At 40.0% G+C, this 13,805-nt stretch overlaps 1 protein-coding gene across 1 annotated transcript in view; it reads left to right on the forward strand.

Moving 5' to 3' along the window:
• Nucleotides 1-13,805, forward strand: part of DOCK11 (dedicator of cytokinesis 11) — a 207,495-nt gene that overhangs the window by 167,709 nt on the left and 25,981 nt on the right. The window contains exons 43-46 of the mRNA XM_052663006.1: nucleotides 1,904-2,017; nucleotides 4,254-4,469; nucleotides 4,558-4,615; nucleotides 12,634-12,740. Of these exons, the coding sequence (XP_052518966.1) occupies nucleotides 1,904-2,017; nucleotides 4,254-4,469; nucleotides 4,558-4,615; nucleotides 12,634-12,740 (495 nt within the window). The remainder of the gene's footprint in view (nucleotides 1-1,903; nucleotides 2,018-4,253; nucleotides 4,470-4,557; nucleotides 4,616-12,633; nucleotides 12,741-13,805) is intronic.

The raw sequence follows: 13,805 nt of genomic DNA on the forward strand, positions 1-13,805 counted from the left end.
AGGGGTTAATTCATTTTCTCAAAGCTATTCAGTTCGTAATTGATAAAGTCAAGGTTTGAATCTAGGTCAGCTGGACTCAAGAGCCTACACCCAACTCCTACAGTATCTTGCTTATCAGGACCAGTGGTAAAGCTTCTAGCCACTAACACCTTAGCCTGAATCATATAAGCATTCATTAAAAGGAGCCTGAGAGATTTAAAAGTACCATGCATACATGGTACTTGTATGCATGGTACAAGTTGAAGCTCAGTTGCTTAAGTCGTGTCTAACTCTTTGTGACCCTATGGACTGTAGATCACCAGGCTCCTCTCTTAATGGGATTCTCCAGCCAAAAATACTGGAGTGGCTTGCCATGCCTTCTTCCAGGGTATCTTCCCGACCCTGGGATCAAACCAACATCTCCTGCACTGCAGGCAGATTCTTTACTGCTGAGCCATCAGTGAGGCCTAAAAGCACCGTTATATGGCATTATACTGTTATCATTATGTAGTGTATAGGTTATAACATGTACTACTGTCTAAACTATTTAGATAGGCCCTAGTCAGAAACAAAGAGAGCTGAGGCACCGGAGTTAGAAGTCCAGCACACTGAGATAGACTAGTGAAAAGAAATGAGAAACCATCAAAGAAATGTCATTTATTCCCAGCTTTGCCAAAACTACTAAATAGCAAGCATACTGAAGGTAGATACCTGTATCTACCATTGTATCAGTTCACTAATTATGAAAATGGTTTCAGGTCTAGCTGTGCTATGAGTTTGGAAGATTTTTCACATCAAACCAAGAGAAATCTCAATAAAATTTGAAACTAGGAACCTCCATTGATCTATAATTCTGGTTTTGTGCCAATACCATACTGTCTTGATTACTGTAGCTTTGTAGTATAGTCAGAAGTCAGCAAGGTTGATTCCTCTAGCTCCATTTTTCTTTCTCAAGGTTGCTTTGGCTATTTGGGGTCTTTTGTGTTTCCATACATATTGTAAAATTTTTTGTTCTAGTTCTGTGAAAAATGTCATTGGTAATTTGATAGGGATTGCACTGAATCTGTAGATTGCTTTGGGTAGTATGGGTATGGTCATTTTCACAATACGGATTTTTTTCCAATCCATGAGCATGGTGTATCTCTCCATCTATTTGTGTTGTTTGATTTCTTTCATCAGTGTCTTATAGTATTCTGCATTTGAGTCTTTTGTCCCTTTAGGTAGGTTTATTCCTAGGCTTTTACTCTTGTTGTTGAAGTAGTGAAGGAGTTGTTCCTTAATTTCTCTTGATTTTTCATTGTTAGTGTATAGGAATGCAAGGGATTTCTCTGTAGAAAGTTTGTTTGTATCTTGTAGCTTTACTGAAGTTGATATTTTTTAAATGATATGACTTTGTCTTTAGCTTAAAATATTTTTTTTGTTTATTTTTGCCTGTGCTGGATTCTTCATTGCTGTGTAGCCTTTTCTCTATTTGCAATGAGCAGGGGCTGCTCTTCATTGCTGTGTGCCAGCTTCTTATTGCAGTGGCTTCTCGTGTTGCAGAGCATGGACTCCAGGACACGCAGGCTTCAGTAGCCATGGCATATGGGCTCAGTAGTTAGAGCTCACAGGCTCTAGAGTGCAGACACACTAGTTGTGGCACAGTGCTCTGTGGCATGTGAGATCTTCCTGAACCAGGACTCGAACCCATGTCTCCAGCATTGGCAGGCAGATTCTTTACCACTCAGCCACCAGGGAAGTGCCTACCATTGCTGTTTCAATAGGAGAATTTAAACCCCTCGTGTAAGAAGAAAATAGCTTTTCTTGAAACTCTAATATCTTTAAAAGAAGCATTTCATATGAATGTCTATGGGTTTGTACATTGAAGAAAACAAGCAACGTGTTCAAAAGACATTTGAAAGATGGTGTTTTCTTCTTTCCACAGATAATAATTGCTGTGAGCCAGTTGATAGCAGATGTAGCACTAAGTGGAGGATCGAGATTTCAGGAGTCTTTATTCATTATCAATAACTTTGCAAACAGTGACAGACCTATGAAGGTATGTTCTCACTTTAAGTGAAAAATTAGAACCATGTTCATTGTCAGGGGAGTTTCACTTCTTAAGGTAAACTCTGCACTGGATTCACAACATTTGTATAGTATCAAGTGTATAGAATGTGAGCTTCATGAGTCAAGGCTTTGTCTCATACATCCCTGTACCTCTAGCACCTAGAACACTGCCAGGTACATAGTAAATATTCAGGATTAGTTGAATGGATGGATGAATGACTATACTGTGTTTATGATGGGATTTGAATTTTTTCTGGGGTTGAGTTTTAAACTTACTCAGCAAAGAAATGAGTTTTTTCTCAACCATTGTTACCATTTATAAGATTGGTTAATTAAACACTGAGTTGGAAATTTCACAAAACATCACTCTCTAGAGTTGCTAATAGCTGCTGGATCCTTTGTCAGCAGATGAGAAATGACACAGAAGGGATTCATTACTATATGATATTCCAAGATGAAAGAATCATCTGTTAACTGGGGCTTACCAGAGATACTCATTGGCAAACCCATGTCCAAGGCTATCGTTCTCAGGTAACCATTGGCTGAGGTCAAACCCATGACCCTGACTACCACTCCTCAGACCTACCTATATACCTAAAACCTAAAACGTTGTAAAACTTGATTTGTTGTTCTGTTGTATGGAGAGTAGGTTCTGTTCTTCAGTGATGTACATGTACAAGGGAAGAAGACTCCTTTGCCAATACAGAATGTTTCCTCCCAGAGGAATTGTCCCCATTCTTGGGAAAGGTCATCTTCCAGCATAATTTGACAATTTGTGTAAAATCTGGGGAAAAAAAAAAAGTTTGCAGTCATAGCATACTTGATGTTTGGGACGTGTCGAATCTTTGTACCAAAACATATTCCCATAGGAATATTGCTTAGACTGTAAAAAACAAAAAACACTGAATAGTGCCAGCCATTCTCAGGCTGGGAAAGTAGAACTTTTCAGCCAGTTCTACTGATTCCTTAGGAAATAAGTATATACTCCAACTAATCCCATGAGCGCAGAAATAGCTTATGTCCTTTAGCATCTTTTACTCATACCCTAAGAGTATTTTCCATTTTTTACCATCCTTAATTCCATGTTATATAAAAGTTAGACTACCAACTTTTTCTAAGTAAATGGGGTCTGTTTTAGCCCTCCATGATAGGAAATCTTTTTCATGACTCATTTGTGAAATGACAGTTTTATTCTGGTAGTGCAATCATTACCAATAAACTCTATTACAACAAAGGTATAGATTTATCCCAGTAAATGAAATCTCTATTAATGTATATGAAGAGACTATATATATATACACACACACATATATCAATAACAATTTTCAAAAGTCATCTTTAAAGAAGACTCTTTTGAAAATTATTTTCTCCACGTTTGGTGATATTCACATTGAAAAACTCCTTAAGGCCTGTATCTGTCCCTACTCCTCTTCTGAGAACCCTACATATAATTGTGATTACTCCAGTGGGGTGAATAGGAAACTCTAACTTCCTATTTTTGAAGACAAAAGCAACCCTTTAAGAGAAAGTAATGATGTATTTAACCTCTTCAGAGTGTTCTGTGATTCATAAACTCTTTTTTACATAATTGGAAATTGGTTTTCACGTTAATACATATGGTAGTGTGTCAGTGGAAGAGTGACTAAGGTCATGAGCTCTGTAGCCTAACTGCCTGAGTGTCAGTCCTGTCTCTACCACTTACCACCTTCACAACTTTGGCCAAACTACTTAACTTCTGTGTATCTCAGTTTTCCCATTGGTAAAATGAATTATAATAGTCTTAACTCATAATGTTGTTATAAAGTTAAAACATGTAATGTGCCCAGGCCTCTGCTTGGTACATAGTAAGATATCAATTTTTAGTTATTATTGTAACTAAAATTACACAGTAAAAGTGAATATGGATTACCTTTATTGACATTGAATTGACAGCAGAGGAGGTGGGGTTCAAAACCAGGTAGTCTGGCTCCAGAGTCTGTGCTTTTATGTGTTAGGAATATACTACCATCAAACTCAGTGCTTTTGAAGCCTGAGATAGTAGAATATTGTTTAAAGAATTAATGTAAAACTCTTTAGGCATGCCCACATGCCAAGAACCAAGAACCTAATACCAAGATTTCTGACAAGGGGTAAAAGTTCTATGTTATTCCCAGGATAGGCTGCTTAGGTTTGGAGCACATGGATAACATTGAAAAACATGTCTTTTTTGTTTGTTTTGACATTAGGCAACTGCTTTTCCCTCAGAAGTCAAAGACTTGACCAAGAGAATCCGTACTGTTCTTATGGCCACAGCTCAAATGAAGGAGCATGAGAAGGACCCCGAAATGCTAATTGATCTCCAGTATAGCTTAGCCAAGTCCTACGCAAGTACCCCAGAGCTCAGGAAAACATGGCTTGATAGCATGGCCAAGATTCATATAAAAAATGGAGATTTTTCAGAGGTGACTAGTTATGACTTTGTTCGAAACACAAGCCCTCCCAAACCCCTGGAGCACCATCTCACGGTTCCTTCTTTGTCTCCTTTTTCAGGCAGCAATGTGTTATGTCCACGTAGCAGCTTTGGTTGCAGAGTTTCTTCATCGAAAAAGTAAGATATTTCTGTTCTTCAAGTCAGGGGGAACTTCAGTTAGCCCAAGGAGTTTTATCTTTGTAGCTTGCAGCTATGAAGGGCATATGATTGAGCTCTGAAAAATATGCTCCCCTTTCATCTCACTCACTGTTGAACAGAAGTTGTTCTAAAAGAAAACTGGTTGTTCATTTGCCTTCTGCTTTCATTAAGAGTACACGAATAAGTTAAATAGTACAGGGCCAGGCCTGATGCTCAATGTTTGTTTCCCAAGACTGTCTCCCTGGAAGACTGCCACAGATTAAATTCTTCTCAGGGCTTATGGGAAGCTCTGGATAACATACATCACTCATTTTCCCCTATCCGCCCCAACTTTACCAACAACTGTCCATGAATTCTATCTGTACAGCCATTTTAGTATAACAGAATGTTGGTATTCAAAGGGAGTTGAGAGGACTTCCCTGCACTCCCAGTGCAGGGCTCATGTTCTGTCCCTGTTCAGGGAATCAGATCCTGCATGCCACAACTAAAGGTCTCACCTGCTACAACTAAGACCCAGTGCAGGCAAATAAAGAAAGAAATATATTTTAAAAAATGCTAAAAGACAAAAAAGGGAGTTCACACATCAGCTAGATGGCCCTGTAATATGTCGTTTGTTTGTATACCCATCTCAAGAACAATTTGGCATCCATACATGGATGAAGTGCCTTTGTGGGAGCTGTGGGATCCAGCCCCACATACCAAGGGACCTGGAGGAATTTTACCCACCCATGTATCAGGTAATGGGCAGACAGACCTGTGTGCTGTCTGTGGACCTTGCAGTGGCCTATGAGCTGGCTCCAGCCCCTGTCAGCTGCAGTCTAGGATCCCCTGGGGAACACTTGTTTTTGATAATCACCCGCAGACAAGAAAGCCTTGGGGGAAGTCCAGAAGTCCAGTGGAGAAGTTCCAGCATGCTATTGGAGCAAAAATTATACAAGTTTGAATGCACTGAAGAGGGTCAGAGGAATAGTTTGATTTATTCATGTCACCTTTTCCACAAGGTGGCACAGCTCAGTGCCAAGAGAGACTTTCTCACCCTTGATTTCTAACGCAGGGAAAAGTGAGAGCATATGAAGGGGTGCTGTGTTTCCCAGCAGCACAGGATGCTCCCAAAGAGGCCCATTTCTCTCTTGCTCTATCCAGAGTACTGAGTTGTGAGCTGAATGACGGAGGCAGGAAGAGGCTGAGAGAGCAGCAGATAGGATTCTTAGAGGGCATTACACGCAAACAGACCCTGCTAACCATGGACTCCATGAAAAAGCCTGCCAACACATCCCTAGAGATATTTAGCCTGTGGATCCTCCACTGGCCCACAGGCACCCCCTGTGCTCCATGTGCCTCAACCACACTCTCCTCCATCCTGTAGCTGGATCTATGTGCTTGCTGCTGAAGGCAGTGAGAGCCAGCTCTGGCAGATGGATACTGAGCATGTGCAGAAAGCCAGCCAGAGTTTGTGGGCCAGGGAGAGAACACAAGTAGCACCACCCTTGGGAAATCAAATGGGAGGCTGTTTGCACCTGACATTGTGTGTTACGTGATGGGGAAAAGACATATGTGGTTATGAATTCTGTCATATGTGGGAGCCAGAATTGCAGAGCAGGTATATCCATAGAAGGTCTGTGAAAGCCTCAGAACCCCTAGCAGGACAGATGGAAAGTATTTCTCACCCTCAGTCAGTAAAATTGGTTGAAGGTGGCTGCCATTTAAAATGTGAAGATAGCAATGCAAAATTTCAAGGAACATGAAAAATGAAGGAAATATAACACCCCCAAAGGATCATTATAATCTTATAGTAAGAAAGACATGGAGATCTGCAATTTGTCTAATAAAGAATTCAAAATAGCTTTTCTAAGGAAGCTTAATGAACTACAATAAAATAGAAAATTTAGTAAAATCAGGAAAATAATACACAAACAAAATGAGGAGTTAAACAGAGATGGAAATCCACAAAAGGAGTCATGGTCTTACAGGGCTCAGGATTCAACAAGTCTAATTCAGGAATCTGCCTGAAAGCTTCTCTTTCCAAAATTAGTATTGTTGACTACTGTAACAACTAACTACTTAAAGAGTAAAACGGTTGAGTTAAGAAAACAGATATATGTATGGCTGAGCCCTTTGCTGTCCACCTGAAACTGTCACAGCATTATTATCTGGCTCTACTCCAATACAAAATAAAAAGTTTTTTAAAAATTGATTGACATTGGACACTACAAAGAAATCTCCCACTGTCGATCATAATTGCAATGAAGTTGGCCAAAAACTTCATTTGGGTTTCTTGTAACATCATATGGAAAACCCCAAAAGAATTTTTTGGCCAACTCAGTATTTCCTTGAAGGCAGTCAAATGAGTAACATTACCGCAAAATGAAACCATCTTGTGGGAGTCACATCACTCTGGTTTTGGCTATGAGAACACAACCATGTTTTACATTTTAATTCGAGAATTTCTATAGTTAACCAGGTATTTTTCTTCACAAACAAAATGGCATAACTAAAATGATTCATTTTACTTGCATATTAAATTAACCACCTTCTGTTTGATACTGAATTTCTTTTCAACAATCATATGTTTGAAATTGACATGCTCTAGTATTTTCTTTTTAGTACATATGTGGTTTTAAAGTGGAGAACAAGATTAAGTATCAACAGAAGGCCTTGTTTGAGGCTTCTTTTCCCTACATCACTGGTATGCCTGTGAAATTGCCAGAAAAACAAATACTGAAATTGCACACCTGCAGTCAAAAATAAACTAACAACTATGAAACCCCTAAACACAACTAATTAAGGTTTTAGGTGTGTCTTTCACATATATACCCCTGGAGAAGAAAATGGCAACCCACTCCAGTATTCTTGCCTGGAGAATCCCATGGATGGAGGAGCCTGGTAGGCTACAGACCACTGGGTCGCAAAGAGTCGGACACAACTGAGCGACTTCACTTTCACTTTCACATATTTAAGGTTAATATTATCTCATCTTTTCAATTGGTAGAAATTTGAAATAAGAGTTTTATGTCTACTAAGTAGAAACCTACACCCATTAGATACTGAAAATAGTTAACTATATTAAAGTATTTCCTTAGAATATTTTCAGAGGGGCAATGACCTTAAAACTAAGCAAAAATCAAGAATTATTTCTCTCCATTATCAGTTCTTAAGCTTTAGAATTATAACTCTAGGATTGGAGAAAATAGGAACTGAAGTATATAAATTTGCTGTGAATTTTTTTGGACATTAGCTTGAGGCAGCCAGCCTGAACAGCAAACAATGTGACATGTTTCAAGAAGTGGAAACAGTGCTTTTAACCGATCATTTAAATACTGATTTTACAAAACCTTCAAGGGTTGTTGTTTTTTGTTGTTGTTGTTGCTGCTGTTGTTTCTGAATTTATCCTTCATAGAAATCAAAGAGCCCTTCTCTGTGTAGGAAAAAAGGATGTTTTGCATTTTAACAAAAGTAATGTTAAATTTAGGAGACGTTTACATATTTATTTATAGGTACCATCTATTTTTAAGCCTGGAAAATTCTACTCACTTAAACTAAAAAATCTTATTCTGAAATTGTGGCAGTAGTAAAATCCTAGGGTTTCCCTCCCTTCACTTCCTTCATTTGAATGATCTGAAACACCTGATTTTGTAAATTTTGTGATTAAAGTATGATAGTCATGCCAAGGTAAACCACTAGTGTTAAAACACAAGTTAAAATCTTAATCTGTTAACCTGTCTTGCAGTCTGAGAAATCCATAACCTAGGTAAGACCTGGATATTCACAGAGTAAATAAAAGTACATTTGAGTGCAGGACTGAAAGAAAAATTTCCATTTACACTTAAGACAGACTTATTTATCAAACATAATAGAGCAATTGTAGAACCCTTTGATTTCTATCAAAAATCCTTTTATGATTAAGACAAAATCTCTGACATATCAATTGCCAAAATTTTTGAGTTTTCTCACAGTTCTATGCCATTTCTCTTGAAGTCATCATAAAGCTTTATTTTCATCAAGATGGAATGAAAAACTACAGCTGATGCATTGGAGACAGATGTTCTCCTGTTTAGAGTTTTTAAGGAAAAAACTAGTTTGTGCCATTGGGTGGTGGGCTGAGTGAGCCAAGACCTGGTCCCCGGGCGTCCCAAAGGGACCGCAGAACAGCAGAGCGCGGCCATTTCTGGATCCTGCTTCTCAGGCTTCAGGCGCTGAACTGAAAGGCAAGGTGGGGAGAGAGGCGCAGTGCTCCCTGCCTCACCCCCACCCGCAGACGTCTTTCAGCCAGAGCTCTGGCTCTTTGTACCAGAGATCTCAGGGATCGCATTTTCTTCCCTTTTCCTAAGTTACCTCTAAGCGGTGATAGGAGGTGTTAGTTACTCCCAGTCCCCAAAATACATGATCAAAAAACAGATCTAAATTTCCTTACTTCTACTTTGTCTGCAAACCTCAACATGTTTGAGGTGTCATTCTCTGGAGACTAGCCTCCTGTACCTCTTCCTCTTGTCTTCCTGAGACAGTGCACAGCTGTTTCCCCCAGGGTAGACAAGAATCAAGTGTGCATTCTTCCACCGCCACAGAGCCTCCGAGATTCAGCAAAGCTTCAGGCCTGTAGAGCTCCCCCATCACCCCAGGAAATGGAATCTCCTTTCCCATAGAGTCTGTTCTTGTCATGCCTTATAGGGTAATGTTGGTCCCTTTCCCAAGTCTCTACACCCGGGATCTGACAGCTTCCGTTCTGCGTAGCGTTTCCTTTCCTCGGTTCCTTCCCAGTTACAGCCTTTCCCCTTTAGCCCTCCACCTGGGGCTCTTATGTGCTAATCCTCTTCTAACTAGCAGTCTTCTTTTAGCACGGGTAGCTTTCCCACCCTCCACACTCCCCTCCACTTTGTTCACGGGACCCTTCGTGCTCAAGGTAGTGGTCTAGTTGGACACTTTGCATCTTGCTTGCCCTAGGATAACATCAGGAAAACAGAAGCCACAGCTCTGAAGGGCAGAATCAGGAATCCAGGCCACATACCAGAAAGATTCAAAGCAGGCCCTTCAAGACCATGTGACATAATGCTCCATAGGGCTGGAGAAGAGCCCTCACACATTTACACTGGCCTAAATTTAGTAACTTGTTTCGTCTGAAACAAGACTAAAGGGAATCAAAGTTTTCCCCAGGCATTTTGAAGACCCACAAAAAAGAGTCCTCTTATCATTGGATAGTTTGGTGGGTGTTGATAACTTAAACAAGGACATATATATTTATATATATGCATATGTGTGTGTTTGTGTATATATATGTGCTTGTCTAATTGAAGATGCATCATCAGGCATAGGAATCAACATAATGCGTTTAGCAAGAAGAGTGGACTCTGAAGCTGAAAAAATCCTTTAGAGTACACCAGATGATGTAGACCAGAGAGTCCAAAAGTAGCTCTCAACCTGTTTGTTTCTGGCAGGAACCATAGTTTACCCTCCCTCTACTTGAGATACATACCGAAAGGCCCTTTCCTGAGATGCTTTGGCCCCTTTTTATCCTCTCCTGAATCCCGGCCTTTTCTAGAAACCCTGATGTGGGAATCATTTAAAATAATAATATCCTCAGAGTAGACAGAATTTTTCCCCCAGTCATGGATGTAGCTGCCTGAGCCCTTCAGGGGGTTGACTCTTTTCTTTGTTAAGGACTACATTCTTTACCTGTTCTCAAGTTCTGGGGGCTTCTTCCTTAACTGCCTAACTAACCCTTCACTTTATGAATCAAGTGGGATGCTTTCTACTAAATTTCAAAAAGTTCTCGCAATGCACTGCTACTCAACGAGTGTCCCATAGACCAAGCCATGATACATGACCCTTTTTCCATCAGAATGCTGAAAAATCTCAGTATGAGGTTTGGCATTCTTAAAGCTTCCTTCTTCCTTCTCCAGCCTCTAACACCAGGAAGCTTACCAAATATTTAGTCGTGAGAACATCATCATTTCTAAGCATCACTATTAGATTGTAGAACAGTATATGGCAAAAGCTGTTTGTCCCCTTTACGACCAGTGATTTTCTACTGACTAGCAGATTCTGTTAATAAGGAGACTGAATTTTCCTTGAAAGTGACAACCCACTTATATAGGGGTAAATGCAACCACAGCAAGAGTGTCTGGATGTGATCCTAAGTGCAAAATCTGTAGGGCAACCATGTGGCCTTCTATCCCCAGACTCTTGTTTCGTGGTAACAATTCGGTCCACAATCCTACAGCAATAGTTTTCAGCTGGGGCTCACCACTTAACCTCCCAGTGACCCAACAGCAGTCACTATACCAACTGCTAGCAATTATTTAATTTTATCTTCAGAAACCTAGTTTACTTATTGGTAGCTTTGGTAAAACAAATTTATTAAACACTTGTTGTATGTTAGGTACCACTATAAACACTTTACATTTCACTGAATTCTTATAAGTAGTTGTTATCTGTTTTACAGATACAGTCCTAGAGAGAGAAACATGTCTAAAATCACACAGTTAATGATAAAATTGGGTCTGTCTAACTCCAAAACCTCTAGTTCTTCCAGTGCCCCATCCTGTTTCTCTGAGGATCCCTTATCCCTGGCATCTATTTTATTTCCTGTCTCTCTTACAAGTCCTAGGGCGCTTTTCCAATTCTCCAGTAAAACTAGGAACTAGAGATGATTACAAAAGCTCATTCAATGTTTACCTGAAAAGTACATGCCCTCTTTGTTTAGGTGACAGAAGATAAACATACACAGGATCAAAGTGTTAATAATTTTTAGATCATATTCAGTTCAGTTCAGTTGCCCAGTCATGTCCAACTCTTTGTGACCCCATGAACTGCAACCTGCCAGGCCTCCCTGTCCATCACCAACTCCTGGAGTTTACCCAAACTCATGTCCGTTGAGTCGGTGATGCCATCTAACCATCTCATCCTCTGTTGTCCCCTTCTCCTGCCTTCAGTCTTTTGCAACATCAGGTTATTTTCAAATGAGTCAGCTCTTCGCATCAGGTGGCCAGAGTATTGGAGTTTCCAGGTTCAACATCAGTCCTTCCAATGAACACCCAGGACTGATCTCCTTTACGATGGACTGGATGGATCTACTTGCAGTCCAGGGGACTCTCAAGAGTCTTCTCTAGTATCACAGTCCAAAAGCATCAATTCTTCTGTGCTCAGCTTTCTTTTATAGTCCAACTCTCACATCCAGACATGACTACTGGACAAACCATAGCACTGACTAGATGGACCTTTGTTGACAAAGTAATATCTCTGCTTTTCAATATTTTGTCTAGGTTGGTCATAACTTTGCTTCCAATGAGTAAGTGTCTTTTAATTTCATGGCTGCAATCACCATCTGTAGTGATTTTGGAGCCCCCAAAAATAAAGTCAGCCACTATTTCCCCATCTATTTGCCATGAAATGATGGGACCAGATGCCATCCCAGCAATCTTGCTTCCAGCTTGTGCTTCCTCCAGCCCAGTGTTTCTCATGATGTACTCTGCATATAAGTTAAATCAGTAGGGTGACAATATACAGCCTTGACCTACTCCTTTTCCTATTTGGAACCAGTTTATTGCATGTCCGGTTCTAACTGTTACCTCCTCACCTACGTACAGGTTTCTCAAGAGGCAGGTCAGGTGGTCTGGTATTCCCATCTCTTTCAGAATTTTCCACAGTTTATTGTGATCCACACGGTCAAAGGCTTTGGCATACCCAATAAATAGATCATGTCAGGAAACTTTTACTATACCAAGCATTGCAGATGAGGGATAGTCAAGAGAATAAAACTTATTTGTAAGTACCTTGAGCTCATCATTTGGGAAAAAGACTGGTTGGATATATAGTATATAGAATTGGTAAAAAAAAAGTTTGTTTTGTTTTTTTTTTGTAACAGAAAATTGCACTTATGACTTTGTTCCTTCCCAAAAGTATGTGTTTATTTTTTTAAGGATAGGTAATCCATGTAAGTCTGTCTTTCATTTACAAGACACATTTAAAAAATAAATTTACTTCACTGCTTTTTATTTACACAGAATTATTCCCTAATGGATGTTCAGCCTTCAAGAAAATTACTCCCAACATAGATGAAGAAGGAGCAATGAAGGAGGATGCTGGAATGATGGATGTCCATTATAGTGAAGTAAGACTCCAGGGCCTGCATTGTCAGTTAGATAAATGTAACTTCTTTAAATATATTTACATTAAGAAATTATTACACCTAACTTAATTTGAAAGATAACTAAGGGTTGATGGGACTTCCTTGGTGGCTCACATGGTAAAGTGTCTGTCTACAACGTGGGAGACCAGGGTTCGATCCCTGAGTTGGGAAGATCCCCTGGAGAAGGAAATGGCAATTCACCCTAGTACTGTTGCCTGGAAAATCCCATGGACAGAGGAGCCTGGAGGGCTACAGTCCATGGGGTCGCAAACCATCGGACACGACTGAGCGACTTCGCCAGACTTTGCCAAGGGTTGATGAACTATAAGGATTAAAACTACCCAGGGATCAGATGTCCGTTTTTGAAATGTGGAGCCCTATCTCTGCAATGGTTCTTTCTGTCTGGTTTTAGAAATGTACCATGTATCATCATCCAATCACCTTCCCAGTAACCAGATCACAGGTACCATACTTTGAAGACATCTCCATAAAAAATGGAGTTAACAATCTAACAGCTGAAGAGAGGAGGCTTCCAGGTGTTTTAAAGATGGAAAATTTCTGCTCTGAGCTTCATATGGATAGTAAACACCTGAAGTTGTCACTCGCTCAGTAAGGCTTTGGACTTGGTGATAGAAGAGGTATAAAATAATTAGATATGGCTGATCTCTGACCTCCAGAGTCTACCTAAAGAGACAACCCACCTACACAAAATGGAGAAAAGCAAGACAGTGCCATTTGAATAATACAGACAATATGCAGAGTCAAAGGTGAGAGATAGCTTTGGGCTGAGGAGAGTTAGGACTAGAGAGAGGTTTAAAGAACGAGGATATCCTGAAGTTGTTTCAGCAGCAGCGGAGAATAGCTGGGATAAAAGGGAAGAGGTGGGAAAGGGTAAGGCGTATTTTAGGGGGCAGAGTAAATGGATCATTTTGGCTAAGCCATTGGGTTCTCATAGGAAAGAGCAGTAGTGGAGGTCTGAATTGGAGAAACTTTGAATGTCTGGACTTTATTGATTAGAATGTTGAATTGCTGTCAAAGGTTTTTGAG

The sequence above is a fragment of the Budorcas taxicolor genome, chromosome X, assembly GCF_023091745.1.
Source record: "Budorcas taxicolor isolate Tak-1 chromosome X, Takin1.1, whole genome shotgun sequence".
Classification (NCBI taxonomy): domain Eukaryota; kingdom Metazoa; phylum Chordata; class Mammalia; order Artiodactyla; family Bovidae; genus Budorcas; species Budorcas taxicolor.